Source organism: Lissotriton vulgaris, chromosome 6 (assembly GCF_964263255.1).
Source record: "Lissotriton vulgaris chromosome 6, aLisVul1.2, whole genome shotgun sequence".
Lineage (NCBI taxonomy): Eukaryota > Metazoa > Chordata > Amphibia > Caudata > Salamandridae > Lissotriton > Lissotriton vulgaris.
This window is the reverse complement of record NC_141694.1, coordinates 1,761,886,607-1,761,911,370: the sequence shown is the minus strand read 5'-3', so window position 1 is coordinate 1,761,911,370 and position 24,764 is coordinate 1,761,886,607. Positions and strand designations below refer to the sequence as shown.

General features: G+C 42.8%; 1 protein-coding gene across 2 annotated transcripts in view; it reads right to left on the bottom strand.

The window, feature by feature from the left end:
* The window catches only part of INTS9 (integrator complex subunit 9), a 508,494-nt gene that overhangs the window by 236,351 nt on the left and 247,379 nt on the right, over positions 1–24,764 (bottom strand). For both annotated transcript variants that reach the window (XM_086928012.1, XM_086928014.1), the window contains exon 6: positions 11,566–11,652. In XM_086928012.1, the coding sequence (XP_086784138.1) occupies positions 11,566–11,652 (87 nt within the window). The remainder of the gene's footprint in view (positions 1–11,565; positions 11,653–24,764) is intronic.

Below are 24,764 nucleotides of genomic sequence, written 5' to 3'. Positions count from 1 at the left end.
TGGACAGAGCGGGTGTTGAGCAGGATGCACTTGAGGTGGTTGTTGTTGTTGCCTGGTCCGGGTGGTGGGATGTAGGCTCGGACGCAGATGAATTTGCAGGTTTGGCAGGAGAAGGGTCAGTGGGTGCGCTTCAGAGTGGCTTGGTAGCAGGCGGCTGGTCGGCCGGTGTTGAGTGCGTGGAGGGTGGTGGTGTCGTATCTCAGTCCGGTTTCTTGGTTTCGGCGGGGGCCAGGGGTTCCGGCGCTGGGCGCGGTCCAGGTGCGGACGGGCGCAGACAGGCCTGCCTTTGGCGCGCCCGCTGCTTGCGGCCTCCATAAGAAGGGCTATGGGAGGGAGGAGCAGCTGGGAGGCCGGAGCGGGGCGGCGAATGGGGCACCAGGGGGGCCGGGCCGCAGGGAGGCAGCGGCTGGAAGCGCAAGGGAGGGGAGCGGGTGGGGGGCACGGGCACTAGGGGCGACGAAGTAGAAAATAAGGAGAACAGTAGTAGTGACAAAAAAAAAAGGCAGTAACAATGGCACAAAAAAGGGAAAAAAAGGAAAAAAAACAGTCTGAGGCAGTAGAGGAGGACTGCAACGATCACAGGCGAGGACACAGCGGGCAACGGGACAGCGGCACAGGGGGACCGTGTGGCGGCTGAGGTGGCGACCTACCTGGTGACAGGGTCAAAGGTAGAATAGGTACACCTATTCTACTACTGAGAAGGAAGCTTTAGGGTACTGCAAATCCTTCATACTGATCACAAATCCTTTCTTGATTTTTTCAGTACAAAGAGTGGCAGAAAGGGCACTCTGAGAATTGCCAACCCGCAATACTGTATTCAAGAATACAATTACAGTATTGAATAAGTGCCTGGCAAAAAGAACATAGTAGCTAATTGTCTTTCTCAGTTGCCCATAGAAAACGATCAGGAGATGGAGTGTGAGGATAATGAAAGAGTATGTTTGACTAACCTGTGGGAAGATGTACTACATAGTGTGTTGATAGAGAAAGAATGGAGAGATGGCTTAGGTGGAAATTCATTCTGAAAAAAAGCTATAGCCTTGGTTACATTATATTGGCTGAATAGGAAGAGTTCATCTGAAGATGCTAAACCATATGCACATATTTAATCTGAGCTGACGTGTGAAGGTGATTTCCTCCAGAGGTTGGGTCAGCTTGCTGTGCTATCTTTTTAGGGCTAGTCCATGAGGGCCAAATTGGAATCTGTGCCATGAAGCGTAGGGTACATGAGGATTTTTGGTGGCCTGAATTTGATAAAGCCATTGAATAATTTTTCAGACATTGTGGTCCCTGTATTGTTAGTGATAAAACCCAAGTCACTACTCCATCTCCAGTGGCTCTCATTGATTCACCTACCATTCCACTGTCAAAGGTGGCCTTGCATACCACCTGTCCTATAAATGTTCTAGGAGATAGGTCTAAATATACCATTGTGCTAATAGACTGTATGTCAAAATGACCAAAGTTTGGTTTTGTGAATAGCATGACTACCAAATCTGTTACTCAGTGTATGCAGAGCAATTTCAGAAAAGAGGAGTGTCCCAGTGAAATAGTAGCAGACAGTGGTATCCAATTTGTTTCTTCTGAAATGAAAACATTCTTAAATCAATTGTAATTTCCACCATAGATGACAAAGAGACTTGAAAACAGGGCTGGATTGTATTCAACATTAGAATGGAGTCGTTTCTGAGATAGGTAAGTGGGACATAAAGTAAAAAATATACATTCTGTACAAAATGTACATTGGAAAAAAAGTGGTATAAGAATGTGCTAGAGTACCGGTAAAAGCAGCCACCCATCAAAGGCCATAAAGCCATTACCTTGAAGAAATACATTTAAGGAAATTCTGCCTATTTGGAAGCAGACAAACCTACTTCAAAATCAGGGTATTGTAGACAAAGTGCACCAAAATAGTGTCTGGGGAGGGTGCATGTTTTGGAATCACCGAATATGACCGTCTGGCATGACTCCACAGCCAGTGCCTGGAAGGGTCTGATATCCTGTGTACATGGCTGTAAGCCATCCATAAATTAGTTAGGAAACGTGAGAGCTAAAGCCTGTGATTTTAGATCACTGCTTGTTGATGAGTCCAGCTCTGGCAGGACTAGCTAGCTGTGAACAATAGGATGCTGGAGAAGTAGACGTATGTGGGCCTGCACCTTCATCCTGCATAGGGAAGGCTACTGTAACCCGACTGGAATGAAGGCATCAAGCAGGGAGAGTCTGGGGGTGCACTGATGCAACTGCTCAGGGTATACGAGTTATCATTGTGACACCCTACCACTGCCATTAGAAGAAGCAATATGGGATGCACCCAGGGGAAAGAAAACAAAAGCTACATACGGTGCAGTGAGCTGGAAGAAAAGGATTGCCTCGTGACCCCGAGACAGAAATAGAACATAGACCTGAAGGGGAGGCAGGCCAGTGCCCAGGAGCCCTAAGAGAGAGAGGAATAAAGAAGGAAGAAACGTCTAGAGAAAATAGTCCATTATAAAGCAGCTTGATCATGGTGATGAGACATTGACGAGGAGAGGGGAACTGGTGAATTGTGGAAATTAAACCAAACGAGCTGGGGCTGATACCCTAAGGGTAGCGATAACCGGCCGGCGGTGGTTCTTACTTGCCCACACACATGAGAAGTGTCCTCCTCTCATACATCTCTTGTATACCCTACTCTTCTGGAAAGAGTAGAAGTGTGTCCTCGTGCGGGCTCCTTCCCCCCACCTGTAAGAACTCACAGGCAGAGTACAGTGTGCTCTTGATCGAGCCGAGAGGGCATGAATGGTAATTTCTAATTAAAAGTAATGAGCAAGAACAGCTAGAAATAAGCCAATAACAAGGACTCTGGGGTCCCATAAACTTATCGAGTGAAGGAATGGCAATGTGATATTTGACAAGATAGGACATAGAGCTGGATTTTAAAACAGCAACTTAACTCAATTTCAAAGAGAATACAGGCACTGTTTTTAATACGACCACAGTGTGGGGGGCATAACACTCCAAGATTAGAAGGCCTGATTAACTGCATTGGATACAATAGGTATAAAAAGAGAAAAGAGATATTGCAATTAAAAACACAATGTATTGTTTTGCAGCATTTATAGTGCGCTTACTACCCCTATGTGGGGTGCTGAAAAAACTGCCTACATGAGCAGCATGCTACACCATGTAGGGTGTGGTTGGTAGGATCTTGTTTATGTTCTGATTGAACGTGGGGAGTTGTTTCTATGTTGTGTGTGATGACCGCCGAGGTGCACTTAAAGTGTTATGGGATGCAGCACGCTGCAGTGGTTTGAATGATGACGTGTAAGAAACAGAGCTGCACAGTTATATGGTCTGCAATATGTTTTAAGCCTTGAGCAGCTCTGCAGGTCCCTTTATGGTATGTCATATGATCTAATCTGCTTAGCTGGATACTCCTTATGTAAACATGACACTTTGACAGGTAATAGAAGGGACCGGTGGCTTGGCAGTGGCTCAATATAAAAGCACTCAAAAACCTATCTACTACACTGGCAATGAAGCAGGAAAACGAATTGCCTGGCTTAGCAAACTGGAGCCTTGTACTAGCAAAAACAGAATAAGAACCAGAACATATAAGGGCATCAAACGGGGTCAACAAATAGCAAACACCTTTGATGACTGTTTTGAACACTTAACCAAAAATATGATACGCTATGGTCGAGGTGGAACAAAATATTGCAGACTGTAAAATTAAAAAGATTTAGGAACAATAAAGACCAAAATATTGCAGACTGTAACATTTAAAAGATTTAGGAACAATAAAGACCAAAATAATACAAGGAAATAAACCTCAAAGAAATAAAAAATGGATTCACATAACTTTAGTATGTAAAAGCTCCAGGCCCAAATAGCTTTCTAGTTGCGCTGAACAAATTGCTTTCCAACGCGATAGCCATTATTGGATATGCTAAAGGAATCTATGCAGAATGAAGCACTGCCACATGACCTGAAATGAGCTTTTTTTGTTCTGATGCATAAGCAGGGCAAAAGCAGAGAAGATTGCTTGTCAGAAATTATTTGACTAATAAATAGCGAATCTACGTCTTTTGCTAAAATATTGGTGAACTGTGACTGCTTCAAATGGTACATGAATTGGTGCGACCAGATTGGTCAGAGTTTATTCCAACAAATCGCCTAGAGTCAACTTACACAGACTGAGTCTACTGAGTGGCCAACCCTTTTCGTTGCACTTGGAAAGATGGGGGTTCGGGCCCATCAAGTGTCCTGGATTAAACTGCTTTATTGCACATGCCCTGCTAGGATCCGTGTTAATGGAACACACTCAAGAACATTTAGGAAAAGAGGGGGCCAGTCAAGGCTGTCCACTCCCCCCAACCCTGGCTTCCGTGGTGATAGAGCTCCTGCAAAGTGGATCTGCAGAGGTGTTAGGAGTGGTGTGAGGAATGGGCCAAGCATGCCTCAGTCTATGCAGATGAGATTCAGCTTCACATCACAGCCCGATAAAATTCTAGACAGGTTGAAGCGATACTTGACGCATATACAAGGCATAATGGATTCCACATTAACTGGTCAAAGACATTTTCATATCCTCTGAACAGATGGATCCCACCTGTGCATCCCTGCATGCTGCAGAGAATTGAAATGGAGCACTTTAAATATCTAGGGATGGGGATCTCAGCAGTTCCAGACAGATTCTACTCAGATCATTTAACCCATCTGCTGGTTAATTTAAAAAAAGAGGTTCGCACTGGAAAAACTCCAGCTCTCTCTTCCAGGCAAGGTCGTGCTTTACAACCGGATTACCCTGCCGAGCTTTGTCCATGTTTTGCATAAGACACCATATGAGGTACCGGTTATGTTCTTTGAAGAGGCTAGGTCACACAACGCATTCTCTATTATACAACAATGCAGCACCCAGGACTGCTATACAGACATTATTTAGGGCTGTCTTTGTGGGAAGGATCACAGATATAATGAAGCCACAGAGCTGCAAGTCATTCATGAATGGCCGTTCATGCTACCACAGGAACCTGTCATTAGAGCAGACAGGAATGGGTAATGGAGGCTACACTAATGTGTTAAATGAAGGTAAAATAGCACAACACATCCTGTTGCAGGAGGGAAACAAAATTCTGACACTGTGTAAGTTTCTGATATAAAGGGGATTAGATGAGATAGGGATTCATACCCTTTGGAGAGCTAGGCAAATTAGACCTTACTTAGACCTTAAACTACTTTAACACGACTACAACACAAATATTCTTTACCTGTTTCCCAAGCTTTTAAATATGTACAATGGTACTAAGATCATACATCATGAAAGGCGTTGAAATCACAGCAAAACACCATTAGAAGGGAGCGCCTCAATACTAAAATCCACAAAAAAAGCGATCTCCCAGATAAAACATACACAGGGACGAAAAGCAGAAAGAACTAGACAAACTCAAATCCCCATGGGAAGCAGATGCGGATGCACTAGCAGATGTAATGAGGAAAGAAGCAAGCACTCATGCATCCTAGAAAAGTAGCGCTGCAAAATGGGTTCTGCCTGGTACTTCTAAAACGTTAGCACAGATCATAGTGCACTAGAACGCAACTGTACCAGTTTGGAAAGATTGTGAATGACTTCTGCATGCAACAGTGTAGAGTGCAGAGAAGTACATTTACACAGGATAGAGAACTATCCACTGATTAAGCAATCCTGGTCCAGAGATTTAAAAGAAACAGAAGCGACTCTGGGCTCTCTAGACCTAGAGTAGGCAGATGTGGGCGGGATCGCGCTCTTACCAGATACCCCAAAAATATGTGTCACCTGGGACTTACTGTGGCAAAAACGGACACTGCACAAAGATGAGCCAGTCGTGAACTACCAACCCTCAAGACAGAAAGGTAAAATATGGAATGTGTGTGGCAGGGCAAAAAAACACAAAGTAGAAAGGCAAAGCGTGCCAGAGAAAAACCCATGAAATATGGGACACATGGATAGGAAGGCTTAGCACAACAGAATCAGAAAAAATAAATGAGGGGATTGAAAGGATGCGCAACAGGAGACATGCATTGACCGGACAATCATAACTGTCAAAGGTATGAACAAAGTGATTGCCTAAGACAAGATAACGAGCCGAGAAAGGATGATGCACTATCAAAATAATGTAAATGTGGAAGTACCAGATGGGTGTGGCGAGAGACACAGTAGGGGAATGACAGGCTTGATGCCAGCGTTGCAATTAGTTGTATGACGAGTAGGCTCACAAATAAATAAAATAATCTTTTAAATGGGAAAAAAACAATACAATGTTTTAAAGAAACAAAGCAATGTCTATATCTGCAAATTATTAGTATGCAGATTACAATCACACAGAAGTATGTACACACGCCGGATGAGTTGCAAACATTTCCCATTTTCTTAACATCACAGTGAAGTGTACTTGCTGCCTTCAGATGGTCTCCCTCACCCGATCCTGCCGAGGCTTGTTTGAATAATTTGGAATTAAAAACTGACCAGAGTTGGCAGCGATCTGCCTTGATCATAATCCTCATGTTTCCCTGCAGCCTCTTAGAACCACACAGAACTCCGGGGGAAGGTCAGTGTTTGGGCACCCTGCCGACACCTATCGCACACACTCGTAACGAGTCCTGGCGAGCTGCTGCTGGCGCACGGCAGAGGACTCCCCACTCCACCAGGACTGAGAGGGGGCTAGGCTGCCAGGGATCGAAGGCAACAACACGCTCAGGGACAGAGGTGCCGGAGGACAGCCTGTCTCTTTAGGCACACCAAAGGAAATGAGCCCGTGGGGGGTACAGTGTGATGTGCACGTGCATCGACTGAGGCAAAAAGGTCAAATTTGAGATGCTTTTCATCTTTCGCACGAAACCAAGGCCACATTATGTATGGGTTACAAACCAGGACTTCTCTGTCTAGAGGTAGGGTACATGCAATTAACAAAGAATTCTACTTTAACACCCAACATATAAAGACCTACAAATCTGTTCAGTAATGTGATGCAAGTTTTTTTCATTTCCGGAAAACTGAAACCTTAGGTCAGAGTCCACAGGAGTAACAGCCCTCGCCTGACATCAATCTACAAGAGGAAAGGGCGCCTCCATCAGAGGGTGGCACCTGGCGAGTAGCAGGTACGGTAACACACGCACTGTCTGATGCTAATCCAGGCACGTCTCCATTGATATATGGAAATTGACAGCGCACCTCTGATCGATTTCCAGGAAAGGCCCTTGTGTTTATAGCCTGATCTGTTATCACAGTGAACTTCCTCACCATAACTCAAAGCTCGGCTAAAAGCAAAGCACAAAAGACAATGTCCTGCCAACTCTCCGTAGACCTCTTACCCGTAGACTAGAGTTAGTGCGCGCGCTGACGCGCTGTAAATTACACAGATTCGGGAATGGCTGATTCCTTGAACAAGTCGTAAAGCATCCCTGGCCTGGAGCGGGGTCAGGTGGATCAAGGCGCTGGTGAAGGGGACTGCGGCGGCCTGGAGCTACCGCAGGAGTGTTTCCTTCGCCAGTGTCCATGCAGCGGAGCAGAAGAAGCCATGCCTGGTAGGAGGCACCCTCTGTGTCCACCCTAGGGTGACCAACTGGCATTGGTACAAATTCAGGACTATGAGTGTAAAAATTCAGGACAAAGGGTCAAAATTCAGGACAGAAATTCAGGACAGGAGGTCGAAATTCAGGACAAAAGGTACTTTTTAAAGACACATCAGAGGAGGTTGAGCAATAGTATATAAGTAAGTAAATAGACAACCACTTAAGTACAGGTGAACATAAGTTTATATTAGGTTGAGCAAATTGTGCACTTCATGGTTTTTCAGTATGCGTGCAGCTTTGAGCACATGTGCAGGTATTTTTGTGATAACAAAACCGCCCGACCCCACCTTTCCAGCCTCCCAGGAAAACACCCGATATCCAGTCTGGCCAGTTCGGCCTTGCAACCACCCTCCAATGGAGCCCCTCATCTTCACAAAGACCCTCTATCATGTGTTTTTAATTTCTTTTATAGTGCTACTCATCCCAAGTCAGTAGGACAGGGTGTCGGAGTGCGTTACATCACACACATCTTATATAGAGACAATGACCCATATACATGTGAAAGTCAATGTATAGGAAATGTTACTTAAGATAATGGGGGTTACAATGTGTAATCATTCTTTCATCCATCATTCAATCTTTCACCATTCATTCTGTCCTTTTATCTGTGTGCCATCCATAACATTATTCAACCATATGCAAACTTATCCATCATCTATCCTTGCATCCATCCATCCATCATTCCACTCATCTATCCCTCCATCCACCCTTTCACTCATCCATCCCTCCATTCATACTTTCACCCTACCCATTCATCCACTCATCCATCCACTCTTCCACTCATCCATCCATCCATCCACTTATCCATCCAGCCATTCCAACTTTCACCGATCCAGCCATCCTTTCACTTACTCATTCATCCACCCAGTCACTCATCCTTCCACCCTTTCAGTCAACCATCCTCCCTTTCGCTCTCCATCCCCCTTACACTTAGTCATCCATCCTTCCATCCACCCATCCATCTACTCATCCACTCATGAATCCATCCATTGGCCCTATCACTCATCCATCTATCCTTTCTCTCATCCATCTACCCTTTTACTCCTTCACTCATCTATCCACCCTTTTGTCCATTTACCCTGCCTTTCACTCACTCATCCAGTCTTACATCCGCCCTTTCACTCACTCATCCATCCATACATACATTCATCCTTTCACTTATCAATTCATCAATCCTCCCATCAGTTCACTCATCCTTCCCCCATTCACTCACCTATCATCCACCCTTTCACTAATCCATCCACCCATCCATCCATTTACCCGTCCATCTTCCCTTCCACCCATACATCCATGTATTTACCTTCTCTCATCCATCCATCCGTCCACTCACTCATCAGTCTATCTTTTCTCTCATTATTCACCCAGTTACCCTTTCATTCATCCATTCATCCTTTCACTAATCCATCCACCCATCCCTTCACTTACTCAATTTTTCACATTAATTATGAGCTGAGCCTTTGTCTACAGAGTTGCAGACAGAAGAGGCCCATCAAGGATTTCACCCCTGCTGTATATCCTAAAGCAAGGGGTGGGACGGGGGAGGGCTCACTATGCCACTGTACATAGGAAATCTGAAAAAGTGGAAGCCATGAGTCGTGCATGAAGCACTGTGCCACTGACATGGTGTTGTTTCCAGGGTTTTAAGTGGGATGAAAAAACTGGGGGGGAAGGGGGTTCGCCAAAGGGGGTGTTCCATGTAATTAAGGGCATACCTAAGCTAAAAGTCTGTGCTCAGCATATTGTGCCACCCGACTGGTAATTTGCTGCTTCTTTCATTGCATCCAAATATATAACAGAACAAGTAGTGTTACACCTACCAGCCAGAACTATTGCCTTTGACAATGGTCGTCAGTTGCATAAAATAAAAAAAGAAGCAACTATGGCTGTGTTGAATATGGCAATGAAAATGCGGCCGTTATATAATGAGACAGTGAACCCTTTTTTTTTGTTTTTACTTGTTTCACCACCTTTTTTCGTGAACTGAATTCTCCTGTGGCAGCATTGGCGTTTTTTTGTGTATTTCACCACCTGACTGAATGCCCTGCCCTAGACCGAGGCTGCAGGAGGCCACCACATGCGCTAAAATTACACACTGTCCCATTGTCATACTGAATGTGGCAATCAGCCCCACACAGAATGACAATGGGCAGATGGGGTTTGTCTTGGGTTCAGAGGCTGAGTGAGTGACAGGGCCATCAGGGAGCAGAAGCTTCAGGCAGGGGAACAGTGATGTTCCCCAATGCCCAAAATTACGGACAAAAGGTGTCCGTAAAAGGGTTCCTCGCGGACAACGGACGTGAGGCAAAAATTACGGACGGTCCGTGAAATTTACGGACGGTTGGTCACCCTAGTCCACGCGGGTGCAAACTGGACACTTACCAGGGAATCAGACCAGACAGATCCTCATGCCCGAGTAACATTCACTCATGCTCTAGTACCCTTCACTCATGCTCGAGTAACCTTCACTCATGCTAGAGTACCCTTCACTCATGCTAGAGTACCCTTCACTCATGCTCGAGTACCATTCACTCATGCTCGAGTACCATTCACTCATGCTCGAGTACCATTCACTCATGCTCGAGTACCATTCACTCATGCTCGAGTACCATTCACTCATGCTTGTGTACTATTCACTCATGCTCAAGTACCATTCACTCATGCTCGAGTACCTTTCACTCATGCTCGAGTACCATTCACTCATGCTCGAGTACCATTCACTCATGCTCGAGTACCATTCACTCATGCTCGAGTACCATTCCCTCATGCTCGAGTACCATTCACTCATGCCCGAGTACCATTCACCCATGCTCGAGTACCCTTCACTCATGCTCGAGTACCCTTCACTCATGCTTGTGTACTATTCACTCATGCTCGAGTACCTTTCACTCATGCTTGAGTACCATTCACTCATGCTTGAGTACCATTCACTCATGCTCGAGTACCATTCACTCATGCTCGAGTACCATTCACTCATGCTCGAGTACCATTCACTCATGCTCGAGTACCATTCACTCATGCCCGAGTACCATTCACTCATGCTCGAGTACCATTCACTCATGCTCGAGTACCCTTCACTCATGCTCGAGTACCCTTTACTCATGCTCGAGTACCCTTCACTCATGCTCGAGTACCCTTCACTCATGCTCGAGTACCATTCACTCATGCTCGAGTACCATTCACTCATGCCCGAGTACCATTCACTCATGCCCGAGTACCATTCACTCATGCCCGAGTACCATTCACTCATGCTCGAGTACCATTCACTCATGCTCGAGTACCATTCACTCATGCTCAAGTACCTTTCACTCATGCTTGTGTACTATTCACTCATGCTCAAGTACCATTCACTCATGCTCGAGTACCATTCACTCATGCTCGAGTACCCTTCACTCATGCTCGAGTACCCTTCACTCATGCTCGAGTACCCTTCACTCATAATCGAGTACCCTTCACTCACGCTCGGGGTACCCTTCACTCATGCTCGAGTACCCTTCACTCATGCTCGAGTACCCTTCACTCATGCTAGAGTACCCTTCACTCATGCTTGTGAACCATTCACTCATGCTTGTGAACCATTCACTCATGCTCGATTACCCTTCACTCATGCTCGAGTACCATTCACTCATGCTCGAGTACCATTCACTCATGCTCGAGTACCATTCACTCATGCTCGAGTACCATTCACTCATGCCCGAGTACCATTCACTCATGCTCGAGTACCATTCACTCATGCTCGAGTACCATTCACTCATGCTTGTGTACCATTCACTCATGCTCAAGTACCTTTCACTCATGCTTGTGTACTATTCACTCATGCTCGAGTACCATTCACTCATGCTCGAGTACCATTCACTCATGCTCGAGTACCATTCACTCATGCTCGAGTACCATTCACTCATGCTCGAGTACCCTTCACTCATGCTTGAGTACCATTCACTCATGCTCGAGTACCATTCACTCATGCTCGAGTACCTCTGTAATTCCTTGTTCTTCCACAGGGAGGTAGCTTGATTCTTTGGTACTCGTTCAATGAAGCTCACCAGTTCTTCCATCAGAAGTCTGAAATATGAGAAAGGACAATGTCACATAATCACAATCACATTACTTTGCCAGGGGTGAACTTGAGATACCCGTGTGCACATTTGTTTTTAGAACAAGATATTGTACTAAAATAAATGCAGACCATACATGAAATTTAGGTCGATCTTAACTCAAACACAAAATAAAAATCTTCGAAAAGTTGTTCTTGCTTATTTTTCACCACTTTATGAATTTTCTCTTCTGATCCTATATTCACCTCTGCTAATAGTTAAACATGTTTCATCCTGGTTTGTTATCACAGCGCCATCAAGTGAATAAGAATATAGACAGGCACCAATATGTTCAGCAGCAGAGCAGAAGGCAGAGGCCATGTTAGGCATGTCACCTAGGCAAGAAAGAAGTCAGGACAATTCTCTTGTGAGTCGCATTGATACCAGACCTGGACAATATAGAACACGCATTGGTAAATGTGTTAGCTTTCGTCTATGTGATTAATAATATGCTGCTTTTTGTTGTAAGTTGCAGCTTCCCGAGTAGTGTGTTAATATAAGTTACAGAAAGTCTGTTAAAGTGTCGTGACTTGTTTATGTACAAAAAGGCAATATTCTGTGCTGTCATAAGTGTTATAGTGCGGGTAAGTAATAGCAACATTTTGAAAAATGAAATAAAAGAGGGTAATAATAGAATTAATTGATTTAATAACAATATTATGTGTTTAGATGAGTTCTTACAACTTTGGGCCTGGTGCCACTGCACCTGCTGCACCATTCAAATCATGACCCTAGTGCTTGCAAGATAACTGCATTTGTGCCTGCCTGTTTAGTAGTAAAATATAGCAATATTATGTATTTAGAGGAATTAGGACAACTTTCACTCCCGGTGCCACTGTAGCTGCTGTATCATTCAAACCATGACCCTATTATATGTAAGGTAACTGTACTTGTGACATCCTAGAGCTTAAGACCCCAGTGCCACTGCACCTGCTGCACCATTGAAAGCATGACCCTGCTGTCTGCTTTTTTTTTTTTAATTTTATTATTTTATTGCAAGGAAATACAGCGATACATGACTAATACAATAAAGAAAGTAAAAAAAAAGACAAATTCTTCATAAAGTTCATAACATCTTATGACAAAGATATGAATATAAATCAAACAGCATAATAACTTAAATCCATTCGGCAATTGGTGCCCAAATTTTCTCCCCCAGAGTTCTTTTTTTAACCCCCTTCAACTTATATATAGCGGATTCAATATTATACATAAACAAAAAATTTTCACGCCACATAAAGAAAGACGGCGGAGCCGAACTAATCCATTCCTTAGTAATACAAGACCTAGCTGCAGCCATGCAGAGAAATAAAAAATAAGAAATTGATCTTGACCTGGTAACAGTATGATCAATACCTAATAACAGCAACTCCGCTGTTATCTTAACCTCACATTTAAGAATAATAGATAAAAAAATGTCCATATGTTGGAACAGGATAGAAAGTTTAGGACAAGAAAAACACATATGCAATTCATCAGCTGAAAATAACCCACATCGACTGCAGTTCGTACCTGTCGTCGTACTCCACTTAACAACTTTACTAGGGGTATAATACAAATTATGAATACAAATAAAATGTTGTGATTTCATCATCCCTGTTATTAAACGGTCTGAAGCCATTTTAATCGAAAGCAAAATATCAACATCAGGTATACCTAAGATATTAGCCCATTTTAGCTGGCATTGTCCTAAATCATCACCATATTCCTGAATTAAACTTGTATAAATTGCTCCTATACGGGTTTTTTTTTTGCAAACGTTCTAGCAGTGGGGCTTTAGCTGGGGGAACAAAAGGATGATTCTGTAGGTAACTTCGTAGCTGGAGAAATTTAAAGAAATAATTTCTTCCCACAGCATATGTATTCGTTAAATCCTGAAATGAAAGCATTTGACCATTATTTAACAAATCTCCCAAGTAACATATTCCTTTCGAAAGAGAAGCAAGATGGCGGTCGCTACTGCAGCCGTGTGAGGAGCTGTGGCGTTTTCCGCCTGATGACCGAGCCGACCTGGCTCTAACCGGCGTTTGTTTCCTGCTGCTGCCGCTGCTGTAGCCTCACATGAGCAACTCCTAGTTGAGGCCCGAGGACTTCCAGGATTACTTGCCTTCGGTGTTTCTGGCGTTTTTGGTGCTTCCTCGTTCCTCGTTGCCGCTGTTGGTGCATTGCTGTCCCTGGCGGGTGCGGCGGTCGGGCGTAAGCACCGCTGCACTTCTGCCTGCAGTGAGCGAGGACGGGATCCGTGGCTCCCTCGTGGCGGATTGCTGTCTGAGATCAGCGGTTGAGGCGGAGACGCGAATTGCGGCGTCTTTGCTGGAGAGGCGGAGGGCGTCGGCGGGGATCGAGGAAAAGCGGAGGGCATTGGCAAGGATCGAGGAGTTGTGTCGAGGAGCTGAGCTGAGCCGAGAGCTCTCCCTGTCTATCGCTGCAACGTTGTATCGGCAGTAACAGTAACAAGCGCCTGGAGCCCCAGTTGAATTCAGCGGTGAGCCACCTTCAGTGTGTGTACTTGAGTCTCGATACAGTGTGGCACAGTGTGGCGCTTATTACATTCCACGCTTATTCTTACTAAGCTGTTGATGAGAATTTCAATATTGGATTAAGGTGTGTGGAAAAAAAACAAAGGGAAACAAAAGGGAGCCAAATTGAGAGGAGAGTGAAGGCTGAGGACTTTGCTTAGGATTTGATAAAACATTTTGCTTTTAAAGCTCCCTGGGACTGATAAATTATTATAAACTATTATAGAAACTTCCCTAAGTGATATAAACCGCCGCATAAAAGGTTCTAACCAATTAATTACAATAATTGGAGGCTCAGCTATGGCCCCCAAAGGCAGAGGAGTAAAAAAAAAATACTACTAATTTAACTAACCCTGCAACGGAAAAAACGGCAGTATTGGCGACAGTAATGGCAAATGAAAGTACTAAAGAGCCTGTAATACCTGAGCTATTTAGGAAAAAAAATACAGCTAATCTTTCTAAAAATAGTAGTAATGAGCAGACTCCCTCTAAGGCTCTATCTGGTGCTATTTCTAAAAACTCTGTCGCAATTCATCCAGCTAAATCTCCTGTAAACTCAGCAATGATAATAGATGAGGAAGGGGAAGGAGTTGGAGCAGGAGCAGGAGTGAGTGATTATGCATTATCTGAACTATGTCAAGCCGTTGAGGGAGTCAGAGTCTCACCTAGACCGAATGAACAGCACGATGCAGACTCTGTTGAATCAGGGGGCCAATTTTTCTCAATGTCCGATGTTTCAATCACGTCTGAGGGGGACCCGGATGAGGAGTTACTTAGCGAGGGTCAACTGCCTGTGGAAAACTGGGCGGATGACTGTAATCAAGTCTCAGAAGAAGATTTACTTGGACCGGACTTTTTATCGAATGAAGGAGCCCCAAACACTGTCCGTAGGGTCATAGAGGCCAAAACAGCTGAAAATCTAGGTTCCATAAGCCAATCGCAATGGGAAGGAGCTGGCACGAATGGAGAAATTGATCCTGAATCTCCAGAGTTATTGGAGGGAGATGAGGAGGTTACTCTGAAGTCAATATACAAGCTACAGACTTCAATGTATAGAATGATTATGACTCACAGAGAGGAAACCAAGGCAGAGGGGCTTCGCACTCAAGGAGCGGTGCGTAAGCTCCAGAATGTTGTTCGCCGGTTGGCTAAGTCCAGTACTGACACTAATCTGAGAGTACAGGAGACTGAGACAGGGATATCCGCGGTTGAGGATGAATTAGCTACACAAAAAACCTTAATTAAAGATCTTGATAGTACCAGAAAATATGTTGATTGGAAATGAACTGATTTGGAAAATCGCGCTCGGCGAAACAACTTACGTATATTGGGAGTGGCAGAAATAGCAGAGGGGAAAGATGCTAGACGGTTTGTTGTAGAGATGTTCTCAGATGCCTTTCAGGATCTTAGAGGATGGGATTGGGACAAAGAAGTTATAAGAGCTCATCGCTTTCCCTTCAATCAAAAACATGATCAGGAGCCAGGAAACAAAAATCCAAGAGCTATTCTTATAAATTTGCAGAATTATTTACTTCGTGAGATTCTGTATGACTTGGCAAGACCATCCAAAACTAGAAAGGGTCTGGGGCATGAATTTTTTGTTCGACCAGACTTCTGCTCCGCAACAGTGCAACAACGCTGGAGACTTAAACAGTTAATGACACCAATACAATCTAAGGGGAGACAAGCCTTCCTTTTAAACCCAGCCAAGCTTAAGGTTGTGTATAAGGGGAGAACTATTTACTTTGTATCAGAGATTAAGGCACAACAATTTCTAGAAACTATGCAGTAATGACTCACAGGATAAAGGTTAAAGATAACAATTAGATTTAGATTGAGTGGCTGGTCCTTCTAGCTGTGCTTTATCCTTATGTCTCTCTCTTTTCTTTTTATTTTTGTGTCAGAGGTATGTTATTTTTCAGGTCGGGTTGGCTCAGGCGGAATCAACAGCCCATACTTACTTTCCATCGATGAGGGCAATAGCCCTTACGCTTCTGGTGGGGGGGTTCTGCGGGAAGGGTGGGTTAGGAGGGGTGAGTTGGGGGGGTTGTGGGTGGGTAAAACATTTTTGTTTTGGGGTGCAAGGACATACAGCTGAAAGACGTTTTCATTTTAAGCTTATGATCCATTTAAAGCAGGTGTCGAAATCTGGAAAACTTTGCTATTTCTGTTACTATAAGTTTAACTGTACCAAATTATTAAAAGTATACAATGGCTAAATTGACGATATGCTCCATTAATGTTTGTGGTTTAAATGATAAAAGAAAAAGGGATATAATGGCTCAGATGCTCAAACTATGCGGTTGGATATAGTCTGCGTACAGGAGACTCATATTGCTTGGCCTAATAGAAAGTGGTTAAGAGATCTCGGATTGGAAGTTGTAGGGTGCTCTCGTCAAAGCTCTACAATAAGAGGAGTGGCAATTTTAAAGCGATTTGGATTGGGGAAACTAAAAAAGTCAAAGAAGATTTATTAGGGCGATGAGTTATTGCTGAAATTAAAATTGGAGGATTAATTACTACTATTTGCTCAATTTATGCATCTATACTGGATGATCCCACTTCTCTTAATCATCTAAGTGTGGAGTTAGCTCAATGGTCATCTAATATCATATTATGTGGAGACTTTAATCTACATTTAGATGAAACATTTGATATCTATGGCAGTATTCCATATAAAGGTAGGAAGAAGAAGGTGTTTGAGGCACTTAAAGGGATAATCCAGGATTACAGAATGTTATATGTAGGATATGAGAAAAGGGGAGCGATGTGTGGCTATACTTTTTTTTCTGCCCCGCATCAAAGACTTTTTAGATTGGATTATTTCTTCATATCTAAATGTTTATACAATGAGCTTACTCAAGTGGAATATGAGGTGCTACCAAAAATTATTTCAGACCATAACCCCATTATTTTTAAGTTTGAATTAATTACTCCTCTCACCCCCCGATCATGGTCTTTTGACCGCAAATTATTATATGATTTATCCTATATCAACCATATGAGTAACTGGATTCCGGAATTGTTTTCACACAATAGAGGCACTGCATCTGCGGAAATAGTGTGGGATGCTTTTAAATGTGGGGTTCGGGGAGAAACGCTGAGCTACTCAATAAGAAAACAAAAGGAGGCTAGAATGCGAGAAGTATTAGAAATGAAAAATCTAAGAATGCTAGAGATTCAGCTTATGCAGGCGTGTAATAAAGGATCAGCTACTGAAAGCATTATAAAGGAGCTAATGACCCTTAAAGTCAAGATTCATCAGGGATTTGCTGCAAAATTTACTCAACAAGTCTCTGCCTTTAGGACAGAGGTTTATGAAGTGGGAGAAAACGCTGGTAATCATTTGGCTAAGAGGGTTAAACAGAAAGCGACATTCGCCAGTATTGATAAAATAAATAATCTGACAGGAACGACTGTTAATAAAATAGAAGATATTCTTAAAGTATTTAGTGATTTTAACTCTAAATTGTATACTGAGGATGTTAGGTCAGATTGTTCAAATCAGATTACTCAGTTTGCTGACTCAGTTTTGGATATCAAGTTATCTAGTGAGGAAAAGGAGAAATTAGATTTACCATTTACCTGGGAGGAAATTGAACTCTCTCTAATGTCTTTAGCATCAGGAAAAGCAGCGGTCTCAGACACTATCCCCCTAGAGTTTTTTAAACAGTTTAGACCTGTCTTAAAAACAGAATTAATAGACTTATGTCTAAGAGCTCAACAGGGAAGTGCCCCTCAATCATGGCACAATTCTATAATTACTGTGTTTCTTAAAAAAGGCAAACCCCCGTTATTACCCACATCTTTCCGTCCTATATTACTCATAAAAGCAGACAGTAAAAAATTTTCTAAAATTCTTGCCTTACGATTGTCCAATATTATTTCTCCTTTAGTCTCTATTTATCAACACGGCTTTATTCCCGCTAGAGATACTTCCGATCATATTCGGAGAGTGATTTCATTTTTGGATTGGTACCAAGCAACTCAGTCTAATGTAGGACTTGTTTTTTTAGACGCTGAAAAAGTCTTTAACCGGGTTGCTTGGGGCTACCTGTGGGATGTTCTATCCAGGAAGGGACTAGGCCCTGGTATAATAAGAGCTTTAAAAACTTTGTATATTGCTCCTAAGGCGCATATTCGAATTAATGGGAAGATTTCCTCTCCCTTTTTAATTACCAGAGGCACCCGACAAGGATGTCCCTGTTCCCCTTTACTTTTTGCTTTTTATATTGATCCTTTAATTAATCGTTTTTTTGTGGAACAAAAAATTAAACCTATTTCTTTAGCTAATGTTAATTATCGAGTTTTAGCTTATGCTGACGATATAGTGAATACCACCACCGATGTTCAGTCAGCCTTACCGGTGATTGACGACATTGCTAAACAATTTGGCCTTTTTTCTGGTTACAAGAGAAAACTCAAATTCTTTGCTCAGGAGATAAACCACCTTCAAACATCTCTACTATCTCAGAGGTTACATATTTAGGAATTAAGATCTCCCTGCCCATAGAGAAAATACCAGAACGCAATATAAATCCTATAATAACGCAAATCAATGCTTCATTACAGCGTCTAGACCACCTACATTTATCACTTTATGGCAGACTTAACATTCTAAAAATGATGATTTTACCAAAAGTGCTGTATTTGTACCGCACAATAACATTAGAATTCCAACCGCTTTTTAAAAAAAATTTAGAAAGAAGTACTTTTCGGTTTTTATGGGGTTATAAACGTCATAGGAAAGCATCAAAGAAAAAAATACTGAGTAATGAATGTGGTGGATGGAATGTTCCTTACTTTCTTTTTTATTATTTTTCTGCCGTATTGCAATATATAAGTCCTTTAATTTTGGGAGATAGAGTAGAAGTGGAGAAGTATCAAACTCCGTCAAGCTACGAAATGATTATGGGTGAGAAAGTTAAGGGTAGTTTTCTGAGGATTGTAGAGCCCAGTTACCATAAAAAAACAAAATGTAACATATTGAAAGCGGCCTTTGGAGTCTGGCAAAAAGTTCGAAAACATCTGAAACTATGTAAACTGAACTCTTATACTTCCCTTATATCAAAGGGCTTGTTACCAGAATTTTTTTGTGATCTAACTATGTATAGATGGCAACAGAAAGGAATATGTTACTTGGGAGATTTGTTTAGTAATGGTCAAATGCTTTCATTTCAGGATTTAACGAATACATTTTCTGTGGGAAGAAATGATTTCTTTAAATTTCGACTCTGATGTCTGCAAGGTAACAGCACTTGATTTTGACTGTTTAGGAATAAAATATAGCAATATTAGGGGTTTAGTGGGGTGCCTGGAGCTTTTGGCCCCAGTGCCACTGCACCTGCTGCACTATTGAAATCATGTTCCTAGTTCTTGCTACATATCTGCACTTGTGACTACCTGTTTAGTAGTAAAATATAGCAACATTAAGTGTTTAGAGGAGTTCTAACAACTTTTGGGCTCAGTGCCACTGCACCTGCTGGACCATTCAACCCATGCCTCTATTGTGTGCAGGGTAACGGTCATTGTGACTGCCTGTTTAGTTTTACATTTTAGCAATAATCTGGGTTTAATGAGGTCCCTAGAGCTTTTGGCCCCAGTGCCACAGCACCATTCAAACGAAGTCCCTTTTAATTGCAAGGTAACTGCAATTGTGACTGCCTGTATAGTAGTAATATATAGCAATATTATGTGTTTAGAGGAGTTCTGACAACTTTTGGGCCCGGTGCTACTGCACCTGCTACACCAATCAAACATAACCCTGTTATCTGCAAGGTAACGGAACTTGTGCATGCCTGTTTAGTAGTAAAATATAGCATAGCTCTTGTATATTAACTTTATTTTTAACATGCAATGTTTAATGCAACATTTAGAATTTGATCATAATGACCACTTAAATTAAGTTGAATAAATCAATCCGATAATGCCTACGAAGTGCAAAGGAAGGTATTGAGGCATGAATAGAAAATGCCACATATGTTCTAAGGCTAAAGCATCTGCTTTACATAAAGAAGTAATAAAAAGCAAGCATTCCAGCACACTGCTAGAAGCTGACTGCCTTTTCCGCGGATAGAGATCTTATCTTGACAGTGAATGGGGCTTAAACAGTGCAAACAGCTTTAGTAGAAGTATCGTAAATCAGTGCAGCCTGGGGACGTTAACAACAAAAAAAGTTCCACACAAAAGTGAATGAACACAGTAATTCGGGAGTGGGAACTGATAAGAGCCCCCTTTTAAGATATATTAAATACAAGAGATTTTAAAAGCACAGAGCAAGCGCTGTGCAGGCGAAACCTAAAAATTGATACTGTGGTTGAGATTTAAAGCTCTGAAGGCAGTGGGACTGATACAGGTGTTGATTAGGAACATTAATTAGGTGCTCATTAGGAAATCTTTTCAAATAAGAAGTTTCAGCACATTCTCACTCACAGTTAAATACTACTGCAGTGTACAGCTTTCCTTCTGATCTGGAGTCAGACTGAAAGAAAAGCCCAAGACAGAGGTGGCTGGAGAGTCCTGGTTGAAGGCCGATACCCCAGGCGGGGTTGTATGCATAATTAAGAGTGAAGCTTATTACCATACAAGAAAATCAACGAGGCAAGCCATTGTGGGTTTTACAGACATGCCAAGGGCTCCCAAATCTGAATTTACAATTCCAAGACAGAAACAAGTATCTTTGCTATGGTTTCCTATCAAGGCTTGCCCATTGCCTCACCTGCACATGCCACCAAAAATGTAGGAGTAGCTGAGGAGAACAAACCAGTAGTAGCTATTGAAGAAGACTCTGATAAAGTAAATGACCATTAACAATGCTCATCCTTCGCCCTTGCACAGCCAACCCTAGCTGTCACTAAAGCACCTTAGAAGAGGATACCAACAGGGACTCAAGTGGGACAACCTCAGGTGAAGCACCAAGGCTCGCTTATAACTCTCATTGACCTTTGTCCACTAAGGCCTAAATAATCACAAATTACGCTCATGTTACTCAAAGGGGAGAGTCAATGCTTTATTTGAGCCTGTTGTTTTCGGTGCTCTGCACTGGCAATTAATTGCCAACACCAGTACTTAAGACAGTCTGCCACAAGGTGGCACTGTTTGTCTAAATTAAAGATGAGCACACAAGTTGTTTATTAATTAAATAAACATTTAACCAGACTAATACCTGTAGCCCAAGCAATTTGACCAGCTTTGGACGCCTGAAATAGTGTGAATGTCATTTGTATAGGAGTATGATGGTTAGTAGTTGTGTAGGTGCTGTCACTAGCAGGGGCAACGGTAGGTGCAAGCTGCAGTGGCCTCCGGAGGACGGCCCTGACACTTCTTTTTTCACAAATGAAGTACTGGGTGGGGGAGGGGACCAAAAGGAAAGAGTGCAGTGGGACACTGTTTTTATCCATCAGTTCCCTGAAGTCACCCATATTGTATGTTCCGATACCGCTGTGGCTGCTCACATCTCTTTTCTCTGATGAACCGGGTAGGTGTAAAGAAGAAGTATACCTTTAACATTCCTCTCCTAGAGGTTAAGCAGTTTACCGCACTGTTGGTTACCGCAGTTGATGATGTATGTGTTCAGTTTGTTTAAGATACTTCATTGGGTGCGAAACAGAATCACAATACGTCCACACTTGTTTTTTTCGGCCTTGGCCCAAGACCCAATTTTCTCATAGGTGCTCATTTGAATCCTCATTTTGCCCTCACCTTTGCTGGTCATATGGAAAAGTTCCATTAGGCCCTTGAAAAATAAATACTGCTACCCAACACATACCACATTCTCGAGATCTTCATTGGGTGACAGCTTGACAGGCTCTCTTGTGTTAAGATTTTTAAAAATTGCTCTTCAGAATCTGGCCCAACGAGAGGAGGCTATCCCTGAACTGATTACACCCACTCAAACAGGTGAGCTTATTGCCTACCTGTGCACTGTCACCCAGCCTAGGACAATAGTATTGAATAGAAAGGCCTGACACAACCACACACATCCGTTTCCTAGTTTCCACAGGCCCATTCCTCCATGGATAAAAAATCCAAAGAACCAACATTCCACAAAAAGTTGTGGTTGTGAGGGAGGTAAAGGTTTTGCCCATGGAAGCAGCCTATACATACCTTAAACCCGGTGCAGGAGGTAGATCTAGTGAATGTTCACAATGACAATCATGCACAAGTCATGAAGCAAAAGGAAGTCTGGGATCAGGAAATCATAACTTTTCTGTAAACATCTGCACTCCCTCAACTGTGAATATAACGTTTACTCATACAGGTAATAATTATATGCCATCAAGATACATAATCAAGCAGACGGTAGCCAGGTAACGTAGGAGCACACCTCCGTGTATCTGAGAGAATTACAAAAATATTATATTTCATAAGGCTTGGGGCTCTAGGAGGAAGGGAGGCCACCTAACAACCTTAAAGAAACCAAAAGGTTTCAGAGGTACAAAAAACCCAGTGCTCGGGCTTTTTTTGTAAGATATATAATTTGCTCTGTGCACCCGTATTATTCCCATTTCTATGAGATCCATTGCCCCCAGTTGTTTCTCTCCTTTCTTACCGGACCCTCCATCAACTTTTATTTGCACAAGCCACACGGTGAACATAGGAGAGTACCCTTTTTGGCATGGTTACCCCCACTTTTTGCCTGACTCTGATGCATCTTTGACTGAGTATGTACTGAGTTCCTGCTAACCAGGTTCCCAGTGCCTCTGTTTTTTTTCCAAAACTGTACCTTTATTTCCACAATTGGCACACCTATGATGCACATACAAGTCCCCTATAGAAGGTATCAGTGGTACCAAGGACCTTGTGACCAGAGAGGGTCTCTAAGAGCTCAAGCAAGTATTTTGCCACCCTAGGAGACCCTTCACCAAAACACAGGCATACTGCCATGACCAGCTTGCGTGTTTATGTGCAGATAAAAGTGAAGAGTCGACCTGGCACACATCCCAGTGTGCCAGGCCTACCAGCACTGCATGAAGCTTAGGAAAGTCACCCTTACAGCATGTCTTACCTCATGTGAGGACACAACTGCATGAGCAGATATGCTCTTATAGTGTCTAAGTTCATTTTCTAGCCTGTTGCCTGCTTACCAGCGCCGTCAGTCACACTTTCCAGTCAGCTTTTTAAATATGCCTGTATGTTTTTTATTGAATATCTTGGTTTAAAAAAACTTTTTGAACAAACGATCAGCACTACTTACTGTTTGGGAACTTGAATTTGGGGGTGGTGGGAACCGTTTAGTTTTTAGGCTCACATCGAGTCTCCACTCAAGGGAGGATACTGAGATGCAAAAAAGGGTAAAGCACGGCGCACTGCTTCGATGAGAAGTGAGGCTTGTTAGAAGATTGGAAGGAGATTAAACAATTTAAGGTGCTCCATACAGGTAACGCAACTGTTCAGGTGCGTCCAATAGGTTTGTGGGGTTGAGTGCGCTACTGGGGTGTAAGCGCATCCCTGTGGCGGGCACACTTTTTTGTGGACCTGTGTGTGTGAGAACAACACAGTGTATTCCAAAAGATTCAGAGTTCCAAAAATTTAGGAAGTTTTCAAAGTTTAATTCGGATTTCCATAAGTATATATCATATTATCATCATATGAATTGGTAAACGTATGTTGATATCATCATTAAACATAGGAGAAGCTCCAATGCATTTCGGACCAAACGTCCTTTTTCAAGGAGCACTGCAACAAAGAATACACGGAAAAACAAATGAATACAATGTCTTCCTAACATTGTCAACAAACAAGGTAACTGCACTGCAGTGTGCAAAATGCGTGAAAAAGACCTCATGCACCCCGGTGGGGGAAAGATCTGGTCGAGCGAAGGAAGAATAATCCGTGCGTTAAAAGAGATTAGCAAACGGGTGAAAAGCGTGTCTAAAACGGGGTTAGAAATGAGAGGTGAAGGTGACTTCTGAATAACGTGGTTCCTAGGGTGGAACGAGTGGTATTTAAAAACGGATGGGTTAAATCGAGTGAGACGTGGCTCGCAGGAGCATGCAAAGTGCAACCGGGATAACGCGGTGACTTCTTAAAAAGGCAAAACTTACTTGGTGAGAGAAAGGTTAGGACGCATCGAACTCCGGTTTGAAGAGTGACAGACTTCGCGGAGTGTAAGCGGAGTTATAAAAAACTAGTGGCGAGGTGGTAGAAATGAAAGAGGGGTTAAAGTGAAAGAGGTGTAAAACGTAGCCATCTTGGAGTGGTGTGAGATGGAGGAAATAAAGATATTCAAAACATGCAGTTACAGCAGGCAACAGCAAAACAGGAAATAGTGCATCAAGAGATGCCCAAAAGGGCATGTTATAGGTAACAGCTTAATTCTGTACGGTCATTAAGACCAAAAGGTTTTTGAGATTGCAGTCTGTATATCCATGATGTTTCACGCTGTAGAAGGGCTTTGTTGTTGTCTCTCCCTTCAGTCTTAGGGACGATTTCCAGCACTAGATATTTGAGTTGTGCCACACTGTGGTTAGCTTCGTTGAAATGAATGGCGATGTTGGATTTCATATTCTTGGTACGGATATTAGACTTATGTTCATTGAGTCTAGTTTTAATCTTCCTG